General features: G+C 46.3%; 1 protein-coding gene across 3 annotated transcripts in view; it reads left to right on the top strand.

Annotated features, from left to right (window-relative positions):
* Window positions 1-15,535, top strand: part of MEP1B (meprin A subunit beta) — a 389,272-nt gene that overhangs the window by 279,470 nt on the left and 94,267 nt on the right. For all 3 annotated transcript variants that reach the window (XR_013610541.1, XM_078687361.1, XM_078687359.1), the window contains one exon: window positions 13,829-14,008. Coding sequence is in view for 2 of the 3 variants with exons in the window: in XM_078687361.1 (XP_078543487.1) it covers window positions 13,829-14,008 (180 nt within the window). In the remaining variant the exon portion in view is untranslated. The remainder of the gene's footprint in view (window positions 1-13,828; window positions 14,009-15,535) is intronic.

The following is a 15,535-nucleotide window of genomic DNA, read 5'->3' as shown; positions in this document are numbered from 1 at the left end:
CATGTTAGACCTGCTGAAAAGGTTACCTTCAAAGTCCAGCATGAAGAGTTACATTACAGTGAAAGCGATGCGAGGAGCACGGAGAGCATCAAGGATGGTCATCAATGTAGCACGAAGATAAGTCCAGGCATTGCGGGCTGTCATTGCTGTCACACGAAGATCCTGCTGTGTATCGCAGACAGTCATGTTGGAGCTTTGCGCTAGTGACCACCCCAAGCTGTCAATGCTGTAACACAAAGTGCAGATCTCGTGCTGCCGGGCATCATTGATGGTCATTGTGATGTGAAGAGTAGGGCTCCCCAGAACTACGCGTTGGCGGGAATCACGGCGGCAAGATCTTGGCATGAACTGGACCATTCCCATTCACGAAGAACCCGAAACTTGAAGGCAGCTGAACTGAGGACACACCAAGGGTCCAGGACCTATGGAGCACCATTTGGTTCCTCAGGAATTCAATCTAGCAGGGGCCAGAAGGTCCAGAAGCTGGTCCAAGCAGCACGACAGCTAAGCAGTTGCAGGGAGCACCTGAAGCTTGTTATGTCCCTGTGGCTCACAACAAGTGTACAGCTGGCTGACCTTTAGATTCACTTCAGCCTGGGATGAAGGGTGCAGGTCCCATCTTCCTTCTCATCAAGCAGGGCAGGAGGCAGTAGGGCAGCAGACAGCAAAGTGGCAGTCTTTCTGGCAGCAAAGCACCACAGTAGTCCTTCTTCTGTAGCATCCGCAGGTCCTGTAGTGTACTGAAGGGTAGGGTATTGGGGTCCAATATTTATACTTGGTGACTACTTGAAATTGGAGTCGATTGTGAAAGTATCCACCCCCTTGACGTGAAGCCTCCCCTGCCCTGGCCCTAGCTTGTCTGGGGACACAAGAAACTAGTGACAAACCCATGACTGTGCTCAGGCAAAGCCTTTGTGATGTGCAAGTATGGTAGGTGACAGTTTGCCCCCTCATCAAGTCAGAGATGCTGCATCCTGCCAATACCTATGGCTCTTGCTCTTTGTGTATGGCTACCAGACAGTGAAACAAACTGCCAGCTACACCTGGTCATGTGTCCCAGTAAACAGGCTGCAGGCACCAAATGGTCAGTACAAGAAAATGGCTACTTTCTTAAAGTGGCATTTTCAGAAACCTGACATTAACATTAAAGAGGGTTTTAAATTACCGTTCCTCAGTCCTGGACCTGACATCCTTGGTGTGGTTTTCCCCCAAATGTTTGCCTTTCAGCCTTTGGTTTTTGCAGACTTAGGGCCTGATTTAAATCTTGGCTGATGGGAGACTCAATCACAAATGTGACAGATATCCCGTCTGCCATATTACAAGTCCATTACTTCCTATGGCCCTTGTAATATGGCGGACAGGATATCCATCACGTTTGTGACCAAATATCCCACCCGCCAAGACCCAAATCAGGCCCTTAGTTTTTTCTGGCTTTACGACGCTGCAGACTTAACCCTGCTTTCCAATGCTAAAGTGCTTGGCCTTTCTATATACATGGCCTGGGTGTAGGCAGTATGGGCCTCCCTCACTTAAAGATGGGGTGAATTTGCCACCTATCACATTTGCACTTCAAAGAAATTGCCTCAACTCACCCACAAAGAACTTCACACTAGCCTATTGTGACTGCTGACACACTGGGACCAGGGCAGGGGGGCAGGAAATTCTAAACACATCTGTGGGAGGGCAGGGAGGAACTCCAGAAGCTTTTCCTATTTCAAAGCTAGCAACAGATATAAAGGTAGGACCCTCAGATTCACTCATCAGATCAGTTCCGTTCCTATGGAAGACTCAGAAGAAGGACTGCTCTGCTGCTGAAAGGACTGTTGTGCTGCAAGATGGACTGTCCTGCTGCCTGAGGAAGGAAGACCTGCTCCTTGAACCGAGAACTACCAGAGTGACTTCAAGTACTAGCTGACTGTTCTGTTAGAGGGACATACCAGGCTCTAGAGACCTGCCCTTCTTCCAACCGGTTGTCAAAACCCAACTGGACCTGCCTCTCCCCTGGTGCTGGCCTTTGCTGGAGTGAGTCCTGATCCCCAAGACATACCCCCCAGGTCCTGGAATCTTGGCTGACATCGGTGTACTCTTCCTGAACCAACTGTAAGTTCCCTTAACACCTTCCGTGCTAAGCGTTTTACCGCTGTGCGCTGAAGATTCGCAATTACCGCGTTACATGACGAGCTCAGCTCGTCATGAGCGTACAACAGGCGTACCTCATGACGAGCTCAGCTCGTCATGAGCGTGGAAGGGGTTAAAAGGAACGCTATGCGAAGCAACACGACGCAGGACCTTGCATCACACCACCTCGCAGCTCCTGATCGGTGGCCTCCTCTGTACTGACATAGTGCGAGGCCTCTAGACAGAGGACCTCTCATCTCAGCCCCAACAGCTCCTCATCGGTACTGACGCATCGCGACTCATCGTTCCATATCAAGGATATATGGTACAATTATCAGTGGGACTAACCTGTTCCCTTTATCCTGCCCGTACTCCTATGCAATCAGCCTGAACTTGTGACTTTTTACTGATCCAGGACGACCAGATAACCACAGTTGGTGCGTTGCGCTTCTTGGCACTATTTTTACCTAAGACTTTGAAATTGTGTATCTCCAGTTCTACTTATTAGATTTTAGTTTTTCGGAGTCAAATAAGTTATTACATTTCAGTCTATTTTTTAAAATTGGTGTGGGTTTTTCTTGTGTTTTGTTTTCACTTTATTACTGTTTAAGTGCTGCATAAATACTTTACACATTGCCTCTGAGTTAAACCTGACTGAGTTTGTGCCAAGCTTCCAGAGGGTTAAGCACAGGCTAATTTAGTGACTATTTGTGGTTCACAGTGACAGGTTTGTGGGTGTTGCTTGAGAAGGGTTTACATTCCCCTCAACCAACAACCCAGGGGCATATTTACTAGAAAATGTCAGAGGGCGGAGCTACTCCAAATTTGGCAACGCCACGCTCCGATATTTTCAAAAAGCAATGATGCCCCATATTTACTACAATACGGCTCACCCCTGCATTTTCCCTAGTGCTAGTGCTAAATTTAGCTGCCTAGTGCCAACACAGGCACCCTTGCACCTTAGTGCAAGGGTGCCTGTGTTGCAGGGAATGATTGTTTATGTGAAAGAAGGTGACCCTTCCTGTACATAAACAATCCATAATGGCTATTTGTTACTTCTATGTGTGCTGCATTGTAGCAAAGCCTCATTATTCAATGATTTTTTTTTTTTTAGTCCTCATTTGCCATCCCTTGCTCCAAAGAGGAGAGATATATGCACCGACCACCATGTGTGTCCTTCAGGAACCAAACTGGGACCTTCTCCTGACCAAGTTTAGGACAAATGAACCAGATTGGCGGAAGATGTTTTACAAGGAATTTTTGGTTGCTCCATCTTAGGCGCCTATTTGCCTGCCGGACTAGGGTGGTTGTCGAAATGTTGCGCCCTACCACCACCATGTCCAAGGAGTAAATGGGCATAATCATCGGACCCGGGAAAAAAAACAAAAGAAAAAAAAAAAACCTGGGCCGTTCGAATGATCGATGTCATCGCCATTGCACCAATAGATTCCAGAATGAAAGATTTCGTTTACTACAGGTTCTGGCCATGTCCACTTTAGATGTATCGTATAGTGTCATTAACCAGCCAGCATGGGATGGAGCCTTGGAGTCAACCCAGTATTTACAAATCTGTCTTCTTGCAAGCAGGATCGCGTAGAATAGAAAGCTCTTTGCTGGTCCAGATACCGTGTCGTCCAGCCCAAAAATTATTAAAGGCAGGGTGATGGCTATTGATGTTTTAAGGATTGAATCCAAGGTAGCCTTAACTTTATCCCAGAAATCAATTAGATGTGGGCACTCCAAAAACATGTGTACGTCAGATGCTGCGGTTAGAAGGCATTTGTTACAACACTTTCCTGGAAGGAATTTGGAAAGCCTTAGTGGCGAGAAATAGGCACGATGTACGGTGAACAGATGGTTTCGCCTCAGCCACGCTGGTTTTACCGTTTTATAGAGAAGGGAAAAGGATCTGGTCCAAAGATCACCCTGTACACTCATGTCTTGGCCCCATAGCTCCTCGAAAAGAGAAAAATCCCCATCCACCTCCTCTAATAGTGTCCAGTACCATAGTGCCACTTCCTTTCTACCCCCTTGTTTCTCTACCAATTCTTTTTCTAAGAGGCAGTTCTTCCCAATTGGGACATTTTTTCTAGAAAGTTCACGGGCCCAACTAGTGAGTTGCAGATATTTAAATCTAGTTAAACCGGGACCGACGTTTTCACGTACGTTTTCCCACTCCACCAACTTTCCTCCAGCAAGAAGATCGCCCCATCTATAAATCTCGGCTTCCTTGATAGGGACCGCTAGACTGTCATTCAGGCACGGGGGAAGCCCAGGGGAGTCCCAGATCGGGGCGAAGTTTGAGAAATAAGCCAGCCCTAGGATTGTTTTTATTTGCACCCAGTCCTTTACCAGGGATAGTAGAGTCTTTAATCTTACTTTTTTTTTAAATCTCTGGTCACCAAACTTAAACATGAACCCGTCTAGTGGCAGATTGGCCCCAACCAGCATGGCTTTGAACATTTTCCCGTTTGAGGAGTCTGATGGAACTTTTAGTAACATCCTTGAATGGGTCAGTTGAAATGCCCAAGCGTAGTATTGGAGATCTGGCAATGCTAATCCTCCCTTTTCCCTCCTCCTCCTAAGTTTCTTCCATGCCAGTCTGGTTGTTTTGTACTTCCAAATGAAGGAATTGATTTCTTGCTGGCATTTTTGAAGCTGCTTTTTATCAAAGGTTAAGGGGATGGAATTGAAAATAAAAGTATATTTGGGCAGGATGGACATTTTTATCAGACTTGTCCTCCCAAGAAGTGTTAAGGGGAGAAAGGACCAAGATTTTAGTAATGTCCTACATTCTCGGGAGACCGGTCTAGGTTAGTCTGGGATAGTTTACTAATGTCCTGGGTGATCTTAATACCCAAGTAACGCATGGAAGAAGACACCGAGAGGTTTACATTGTCTAAATTCCATGTCATGATCTCTGTATATCCCTCATTGATTTCATATCCGGAGATCCGCCCGAATTCCTTTGCCCTTTTTACAACAATGGGGAATGCTTCTACGGGGTTGGTTGTGTAAACAAGGATGTCGTCAGCATAGAGTCCTACCCGCTTCCCCCATCCCCCAAATTCAAATGGTGGAATATTAGGCTCTTCTCTAAGAACTTGCACAAAGGGTTCTATGTAAATATTAAAAAGGAGCGGGGAGAGCGGGCAGCCCTGCCTGGTGCCTCTCTTAATCTCAAAAGGTTCAGTACAAACGCCGTTAATCATGAGCCTGGCTTTTGGGTCCCTATACAGGAGGCTAATAGCTCGAGAAAACCTTTCCCCAAACCTAAACTTTCTCATGACAGCTATCAAATAAGACCAGTTGACACGGTCGAAAGCTTTAGTGGCATCTAAAGTCAAGACACCCAGAGGAAGAGAGAAGGTTGAGGCGATGTCGATTGTGCCTATCAGATCATAAGTAAGATCTGCCAGCTGACGCCCTTGTATGAATCCCTTCTGGTCGTCGTGTATTATCGACCCGATCTCGCCACCCAGCCGCTTTGACAGAATTGCAGCAAAGATTTTATAATCGTCATTGAGGAGCGAGATCGGCCGATGAGACCCACAATCAGTCGGATCCTTTCCTGGTTTGGGTATTATGACTATGGTCGCTCTTTCCATGACTCAGGTGGGGCTGCGCCTTTCATGAAGATATCGTTAAAGAGGATTCTTAAGGTTGGGATGATAGCGGGGCCAAGAACACGGTATAACTCCCCTGGTAGACCGTCTGGTCCTGCCGCCTTCCCTCGTTTTAATCGATTGATGGCATTACAGACTTCTAGTTCTGATATTTCTTGGTCCAGGCTATCCCTTTGTTCTGGTAAAAAAGAGGGTAGTTCGATCTTGTCTAACCAATTCTCCTGGACCAATACATCCTCAGTGATTTCCTCTTTGTAGATATCCCTAAAGAAATTATGGAAGGCACTTCCGATTCCTGAGATTGAAGTTCTAGCAGTTGATTCCCCCCCCACCTTTATTTCCCTGATGTATTTTTTGGCTTGGTCTGATTTAATTTTCCAGGCCAACACCTTGCCCGCAGCCTCTCCGTATTCGAAGTGTTGGAGCTTGCTAGCTTCCCACCTCTTAGTCACTCTGTTTTGAAGTAAGTTTTCTAGGTCTCTTTTTAACTCCTCCCACCTCTTTTGATCTACATTAGATGGAGCGTTGGAACCACTTTTGAGGTCTATGGTTGCTAACTCTTGCTCGATGTTTGCGATTGCTTCTCTGTATTTCTTCGCTCTATGGGAGGCTCGGTTAGTTATACAGCCCCTTAGATAGGCTTTTAGTGTGTCCCATACTGTTGCAATCTTCGCAGAGTTTAAGTTTAATTCCAAGAACGAGGTGGTCTGCACGATGAGGAAGCTAGATTCTTCCTCTTCTAGAAGAATTGACCGGTCAAACGACCAAGAGGGGTGTCTGGACTGCTGGGGAAGGGCTAGAGTAAAACGAATAGCAGAGTGGTCTGATAGGTGCGATGGCAAGTAAACCAGGTCCTTGACAGAATCTTTGAGACTGTAGCAGAAAAGGGCGTAATCTATTCTCGATTTGTGATTGTATTTGAGGTTCCGGAAAGAAACCCCCAAGATGTTACCCGCTCTCTCCCTCCATACGTCCGCAAGACCCAAAGTTGTCATGATTGTTAACAAGGTCTGCCTAGAGTTGGAATGTGTCATTGCTCTTGAGTTAGGGGACTTGTCCAAGGTTGGACTTAGAACCAGGTTGAAATCTCCTACCCATATCACCGGATCCTGGGAGGTGATCAAGTGGCTCTGGATTTTATTTAGGTGTAAAGGATCATCTATGTTTGGACCATAGTACCCTACCAAAGTAAATGGTCTACCATCTAACCGTATTTTAGCTATAAGCCATCTTCCACTGAGATCTTCCTGAGTATCTATGATCTGGACTTTTGCTTGTTTTTTAAAAATGATGAGGATCCCGCGTGTGTTGGTCTTGTGGTCTGTGCATAGGAACGTGTCTACCCACTTAAGTTTTTTGAGCATTTCATTCACCTCAGTTTTAAGTAAATGGGTCTCCTGGATGATGATGACCTGTGCGGGGGAGTCTCTCAGATATTGTATGATTCTATGCCTCCTCCCCCTCACACGCATGCCATTAACATTCCAGGTTAAAAATTGTAGCCCAATCATGGCTTCTTCCTATACCATCTCACTAGGTCGCCTGTAATGCCTAAAAGACTCTTCGTTTCAAAAAACTGTGCGTTATTTTGGGGAAAATAGGATTTCAAATCAAATGGAACAAGAACGAGCATTTGAGGACTGTTTTTTATTTTTCCCCCTGACCCCCCCTCCCTTGGAGAACCCCCCCTTGCTTTCCCTGGCTAGGTGAATAGCCAGATTTGCGTCTTCTGACAGACCCTCAGCCCCTGCCCTGTTTATTTAGCATAAGAAATTGCCGATAGTATAAGCTCATTTAAAGCTAGAAAGACCAGGCTTACATACAGGCTTACATACAGTAGTGCGCAGAAGATCCGGCAGTGGCCGCCAGGGCTTACTAGCCCATCTCCCCAGCTCCCCCCTTCCGATATGATTTCATTACCTAAACTTTTTTTTTTAAAGATTTTTCCTTATTTTTTTGTTTTTTTTTGTCTTATAGGATGTTTCTTAGATTTCTTATATTTCCATCATACATTCTTGTTTTCTTTTTATTTTCTATATATGTATATATATATATATATATCAAGTACAACTTGCCCTCTGCATTGGGAAGGCACACTGCAGTGCTCGGCCATCCAGCTATAATGTGCTTCCTGCTTTCTCCTCTCTGGTAGTTTATAAGTTTTGCCGACGCGTTTCTGGGCACCACGCCCCTTCTTCATGGGCTCGGAAAAAAGCACACCTGATTCCTGCATGCGTTAGCTTTATTCAGCAGTATATTTTCCAAAGCATTGTGGGATTTTGAGTTCTGCATTCAGGTTTGTTTCTTTGCAGTCTTCGAGTGTGCCTGTAAATTCCAAATTAAAAGTTCATTATTTACTCTGAGTGAGTTCCAGAGGAATACAGGCAGGAATATATGCATTGATGAGCAGTGCGCTGTATTTCGTTCGGAAAAGTTCTGAACTGACAGCCTCTTACAGCCCGTGGGTGGCGTATCCTCAGGCTGCAGATGGTGCTCTTCCCCACGGCCGGGCCGCCGCGTAGACATCAAGTACAACTTGCCCTCTGCATTGGGAAGGCACACTGCAGTGCTCGGCCATCCAGCTATAATGTGCTTCCTGCTTTCTCCTCTCTGGTAGTTTATAAGTTTTGCCGACGCGTTTCTGGGCACCACGCCCCTTCTTCATGGGCTCGGAAAAAAGCACACCTGATTCCTGCATGCGTTAGCTTTATTCAGCAGTATATTTTCCAAAGCATTGTGGGATTTTGAGTTCTGCATTCAGGTTTGTTTCTTTGCAGTCTTCGAGTGTGCCTGTAAATTCCAAATTAAAAGTTCATTATTTACTCTGAGTGAGTTCCAGAGGAATACAGGCAGGAATATATGCATTGATGAGCAGTGCGCTGTATTTCGTTCGGAAAAGTTCTGAACTGACAGCCTCTTACAGCCCGTGGGTGGCGTATCCTCAGGCTGCAGATGGTGCTCTTCCCCACGGCCGGGCCGCCGCGTAGACATCAAGTACAACTTGCCCTCTGCATTGGGAAGGCACACTGCAGTGCTCGGCCATCCAGCTATAATGTGCTTCCTGCTTTCTCCTCTCTGGTAGTTTATAAGTTTTGCCGACGCGTTTCTGGGCACCACGCCCCTTCTTCATGGGCTCGGAAAAAAGCACACCTGATTCCTGCATGCGTTAGCTTTATTCAGCAGTATATTTTCCAAAGCATTGTGGGATTTTGAGTTCTGCATTCAGGTTTGTTTCTTTGCAGTCTTCGAGTGTGCCTGTAAATTCCAAATTAAAAGTTCATTATTTACTCTGAGTGAGTTCCAGAGGAATACAGGCAGGAATATATGCATTGATGAGCAGTGCGCTGTATTTCGTTCGGAAAAGTTCTGAACTGACAGCCTCTTACAGCCCGTGGGTGGCGTATCCTCAGGCTGCAGATGGTGCTCTTCCCCACGGCCGGGCCGCCGCGTAGACATCAAGTACAACTTGCCCTCTGCATTGGGAAGGCACACTGCAGTGCTCGGCCATCCAGCTATAATGTGCTTCCTGCTTTCTCCTCTCTGGTAGTTTATAAGTTTTGCCGACGCGTTTCTGGGCACCACGCCCCTTCTTCATGGGCTCGGAAAAAAGCACACCTGATTCCTGCATGCGTTAGCTTTATTCAGCAGTATATTTTCCAAAGCATTGTGGGATTTTGAGTTCTGCATTCAGGTTTGTTTCTTTGCAGTCTTCGAGTGTGCCTGTAAATTCCAAATTAAAAGTTCATTATTTACTCTGAGTGAGTTCCAGAGGAATACAGGCAGGAATATATGCATTGATGAGCAGTGCGCTGTATTTCGTTCGGAAAAGTTCTGAACTGACAGCCTCTTACAGCCCGTGGGTGGCGTATCCTCAGGCTGCAGATGGTGCTCTTCCCCACGGCCGGGCCGCCGCGTAGACATCAAGTACAACTTGCCCTCTGCATTGGGAAGGCACACTGCAGTGCTCGGCCATCCAGCTATAATGTGCTTCCTGCTTTCTCCTCTCTGGTAGTTTATAAGTTTTGCCGACGCGTTTCTGGGCACCACGCCCCTTCTTCATGGGCTCGGAAAAAAGCACACCTGATTCCTGCATGCGTTAGCTTTATTCAGCAGTATATTTTCCAAAGCATTGTGGGATTTTGAGTTCTGCATTCAGGTTTGTTTCTTTGCAGTCTTCGAGTGTGCCTGTAAATTCCAAATTAAAAGTTCATTATTTACTCTGAGTGAGTTCCAGAGGAATACAGGCAGGAATATATGCATTGATGAGCAGTGCGCTGTATTTCGTTCGGAAAAGTTCTGAACTGACAGCCTCTTACAGCCCGTGGGTGGCGTATCCTCAGGCTGCAGATGGTGCTCTTCCCCACGGCCGGGCCGCCGCGTAGACATCAAGTACAACTTGCCCTCTGCATTGGGAAGGCACACTGCAGTGCTCGGCCATCCAGCTATAATGTGCTTCCTGCTTTCTCCTCTCTGGTAGTTTATAAGTTTTGCCGACGCGTTTCTGGGCACCACGCCCCTTCTTCATGGGCTCGGAAAAAAGCACACCTGAGCACTGCAGTGTGCCTTCCCAATGCAGAGGGCAAGTTGTACTTGATATATATATATATATATTTTTTTTTTTGAGTAATTTTTATTTTATTTTTATACATATATATACACTTACGGTGGTGCATCTATCAGTTAAGCCGGGAACAATCCCCACTAAGTAAGTAACTAAATAAGTTTAGTATATGCAAAGTGGTTATAGCATCTATCTATACCATGATGTCTTTTACCTTGGGAGTGTCGCAGAAACTAAATCGCGCAGGACTTGTGCTAGGAGCCCCTAGGATTTACCTGGAATCTGGGGTCTAGGATCTAGGGTCCAACCGACCATAGTCCCTGATAGAGGCTAACAATTCATCTGCCTCGAGAGGGGAACGGACGTTATGCATTTTGTTATTAAACATCACCCTCAAAAATGCGGGGAACCTCATCTGCACCGTTGCACGCAGGGCCCTAAACCCCTCCATCCTTTGGCCGAGTTCCCACTGTCTATCTAAAGTTGTTTTTGACAGGTCTGATCGAACTTCGAAGGAGAAGTCTTGCGCCTTTAGAGATTTCGCTTTTAATGCGAGGTTCAGGATTTTTTCCTTGAGACTGTAGGTTAAAAAGTTCACTAGGATTTTTCTAGGTTTCTCTCTCCCAGGTTTAAGGCGAAAGGGGTCTCCGTGGATCCTTTGTATGTCTTTTTCTAGCTCTTCTGTTGTCTCTTCCAAATTCAAGGCGATCTTCAGAGTGGACACAACGTAAGCTTTAATGTCACTTCCCTCTTTCCCTTCCGGGACCTTCAGGAGTCTAAGATTATTTCTCCTAGAATAATTTTCCAGGGACTCGACCCTCTCCTTCATTGCGTCTTCATCCCTCCTAAGAGACTGGATCTTGTTCTCTGCTGACTCAAGGTTAGCTTTTAGCTCCCCCACTGTCCCTTCCAATCCTTCTGTTCTCTCAAAGAGACCGTCCACTTTTTTCTCGAGGGTCTCACAAGCTGCCCTGATGTCATTCTGGTTGTTCTTGGATTCTATAAACCCACACTTGATCTCCTCCCTTATTGCTGATAGGAGTACCTCTAAGCGATCGTCACCAATAGATTCTCCCAAGATACGCGCACTCGGTGTTGTTGTTGTGTCGCTAGTCGGATCTGGGCTTCCGCTGCCCCCCGCTGCAGTTAGTTGGGCCACCTGGGCTGCGGTAACCACCCCTTCCTCTTCACCGCCTGTAGAGGCTTTTACACTCTCTGTGCTGCTTTCTCCTGACCCGCTAGCCATCCTAGCACTTTGATGGATGTCCAGTACTTGGGGAAGAACCTTAAAAAAGGAGCGGAGCGACGGTGTAACCCGTACAGGGCTTTTAAAATCCCTTTTAGCTCTTCTACGGCCCCTAACCTGAGTGTTGGATCTTGTGCTGCTACTGTTGATAGGTAGGGTTTGTAGGGTCTGTGGTGTACGCGGGGATTTTGACCCCCCTATTCTAGTTGCAGACTCCTGAGAGACCTCTGCGGGTTCCTCCACAAGGCTTTCACTCGCTTCTCCCTCTGCCTCCGCCCCGTAGACACTCTCTGGGTATATGTCAGGTGGATTGTCCGTGGGCACTGTTTTTCCTTCTGCAGATTTTTTTTTTATGCAGGAGTTAGTAGAGATACATTTTCCCCCTCCCCCTCCTTTCCCCCTTCTCCTGCCTTTGGCTCTCTTACCAGGGGTAGCATTCAAGTGGGCGCTTTGCTTGATGACCTTCCCCCCTTTCCTCCCTTCCCTCCTTGTCCCCCCTCCTTACTGACAGTATCTGTGGCTGTAGCTCCGTGAAGCGCTGTAGGGCTGTCGTCACTGCTTTCTTCAGGCACCGATACCAAGTCTGAGTGTAGTGATGGCTGCTCCGTGAAGAAGGGATGGATTGCTACCTTCCCTGCCGCTTTCTCCTCTGCTCTGCCCAGACAGCCTCTAAGGAGACCGCGGGCTGCCGCAGTGCGGCCGCGCCGAAGCTCCACGGCTGCTTCAGACCACCGCGGGAGAGGGGGGGGTGGCGTTGATGCTGAAATCACGCACATCGACCAGCCGGTGATGCTCCGGACAAAGCAGCCTCTTTTGAGTAAGCGGGGCCGGCCAGGTCGTGCAGAAGACGGCAGTGCCGAGAGTCGAGCACCGAAGCACTGAACCACCGCTTTCGCCCAGCCGTCCTACAGTTTCGAAACCACACAGGATCCTTCGCGTACTTCGCGTCCTTTGCATCTGTTGCCGGTAAAACGGAGCGGCGCCTGGTCACTCACATAACCGCCGCTTCACGGGCTAGGGAGAGGTCTGTCTCAGACGCGCGAACCGCCCTAACCAGCGGCCGCCATGTTCTCCGACATGTGACCCAACAGGACTTGCAGTGTCATAGCGTCATTATTCAATGATTGTTTAGGTGCAGGAAGGGACACGTTCCTTCAGATAAACAATCATTAATAGATTTTTGTTTTTTCTATGGGTGCTGGCGAATGCAGCACCCATAGAAAAACCAAAAACTCGGAGAAATAAAAGCATTTCTCATAGTGCTCCATTTTAACGCCTGCTTTTGCATGGCATTGGCTTTTGGTGCTGTCACAGATTTACACTTCCTTGTAAATCTGGGGCAGCGTCAAAAAGCAAAGGGTGTTGCGGTGGAACGCCCACAGCAACACCCATTGCACACCCATTTCACACTAAATGATGCGTACTAAGGGGCCGTATTTACAAGGCAGCATTAAGCCATAAAATGTGGCTTAACGCCACTGTGGAAGTATGGAGAAGGAAATAACGCCACCAGAACGTCGCTAAAAGTGACGTCCTGGTGGCGTTATCCCCTTGTACATATGCCCCCCAATTTCTGACAGAACTGATATCTACTTCGGTCATTCGATGAAGATATCTTACCCATTGTATGTAATGTCCAGGAGATTATATAAAAAATAATAACATGTTCTACTGGGAAAAAAAAAACAGAATATCTGATCTGTAAACAGTCTTCATTTTTGTTGAAGTTTTAAAATGTTGAATCTAGTCATATTGTTATGTGCTGTGCCTTTCTACTGCTTATTACACTAGATTTCTTTTACCCATTTTTGCTTATTTGTCATGATTAAAATCAGAGTGAAATTCAAACAATTGAAGAACTGCCCATGATTTGTTTTTCAAAACTCATTACAAAGTAATCCAGGATTAGAGCCCTTCTCTTAGAGAGTGTTTGTAATTTTCTCATGCTTTGTATAATATTCAACGAGAAAATTGTTCTAGCCTCTAACAAGATTCTCTGGACAGTAATACTCTATACCATAACACTTAACCAATCAGAACCATTAGGTTGTGTGTTGAACATTTAAGATAAAAGAGGTTGTTGGCCTTTAATGGCTCCATTATTATTAACTATTGAGCACAATATGCAAGGATCACTGTTGTGCAGAATCTCTTCAATGATAAACCTATACAAGGAGTCACATTTTGTTCTTGCAATAAATAATGTGTGCTAGGAATGTATAGTAGTATAAAGACTGCCATTTCTTGCGTACTGAAATATTTTTTTTCTGTTTTTAGAGAGTGGTTCATTTTACTGGGACAGACCTGAGAATGTGGGATCACCTCAAACATTCCCTGATGGAACAACATATTTCAGGGGTCCTGGAAAAGGCACTTCTGCATTCATCACACATAGCAGAGTAAGAAGTAGAGATTTTATGAAAGGGGATGAGGCATTTATTCTACTTTCTTTCGAAGGTAAGTGTTGTTTTACATCAATTTCCTATGGCACAGCTTGTTTTCAGCAGCTCGTATTTTCTATGCATTTCTCATATCAGACCTCATATAAGGACATTATGTACTATCTACCAGGCGTAGCTGTGCACCTACCATACTGTGAGTTGCAGAAACATAAACATCGACCAATCAGGAAACGTGTCTGTAATAATGTTTGTAAAACAGACCCTAATGGTTTGCCTTCCGTACTTCAGCTGATTAGTATTATTAGGGATCATCATTTTTTGACCCTTTCCGTGCGCGCGTCGTCCAACGGCCGTAGCAAGCACTACCTAGCTAGTGCTATGCACGTCTGTTGGCTGACGCGGCCCCGCCCACTCATTAGAACTCCCGTGACGGAATTTGCGCCGTGGTTAAGGAGTTAAAAGTAGTTATCTAGTGTCCAGAAAATACAAATATCCAAGTTTTATATTTTTCTCCAAACTGGTGTTCAGCCTACCTCGATGTACCCAAAATGGTTGCAAGATGTGAGAGGTGATGCACAGTGAGAATTGGTTCCTGATCTCTAGGGACGTCCAGAAACTGCAAATCTAGGCCCTAACTCAAGGGATTTTAGCACAGAGAAGCGGAGTAACGCACCTTGCTGCGCTGCCCTACACCAAAGTGAAAAGGCAGGAATGCACCGTATTTATGCAATACATTGTATTCCTGTTCTTCCTCCCAGTGCTAGCGTGGTTTCGTCAGCCTAGTGCCAACTTAGGCATCTTTGCACCATGGTGCAAGGATACCTCCGTTGCATGCACAATTGTTTTTGTGCAAGAAGGCACACCTTCCTGCATTAAAACAATCATAAGAGGTGTTTTCCTCTTTCTATGTGTGCTGCAGAATGCAGCACCCATAGAAAGAGAAAAGAATGAGAAGAAATAAACATATTTCTCCTCATTATGCCTCAACTAGGTAGGCTTACGAGTTTGGTGCTTCCGGAGGTCTGCATGATTTGGTACATCTGGGGCAGTGTCAAAATCCATGGGTGTTGCATGTAAAATCCACTGCAATGCCCATCGAACGCCTCCTGGGGGCAGAGTAAGGTGATGCAGCAATGTACGCTGAGTTACCTTACTCAAGATTTATGAGGCCATGTAAAGCCTTTGTGTGGGTTCATAACTTGGATTAAAAACCCTGCGTCACGCATGTTCCTCTTTATGTGGTGCAAAAGTGATGCCGGGCTCTCATAAATAAGCCCCCTAATGCTCCCACAGGATTCTCATGATATACCCTAGCTTAGGGCACATTGTCATTTGGTCTTGTCACTCTGTAGTTGGAAGGAGGTCCCCCACGCCCTCAAGCCCCATGAAAGTCCTGGCTTGTTATGTTCATCCCATGTTTGCCTGACTAGGAACTAGCCTGAAGGCCCCTACTGAAGCTGTGCTGTGAAAGACCCAAGCCAGTACAAGTGTCCAGAGAGATGCTCTAGACTGCTGAGGAGTATTTGCTGTCCATCACCAGAGACTGGAGGGTCTGCCCAAGATGCACCTACAAGTGCAGAAG

This window comes from Lissotriton helveticus, chromosome 4_1 (assembly GCF_964261635.1).
Source record: "Lissotriton helveticus chromosome 4_1, aLisHel1.1, whole genome shotgun sequence".
Taxonomy (NCBI): domain Eukaryota; kingdom Metazoa; phylum Chordata; class Amphibia; order Caudata; family Salamandridae; genus Lissotriton; species Lissotriton helveticus.
Note: the sequence above shows the minus strand (reverse complement) of the source record. Positions and strands in the feature narration are given on the sequence as shown.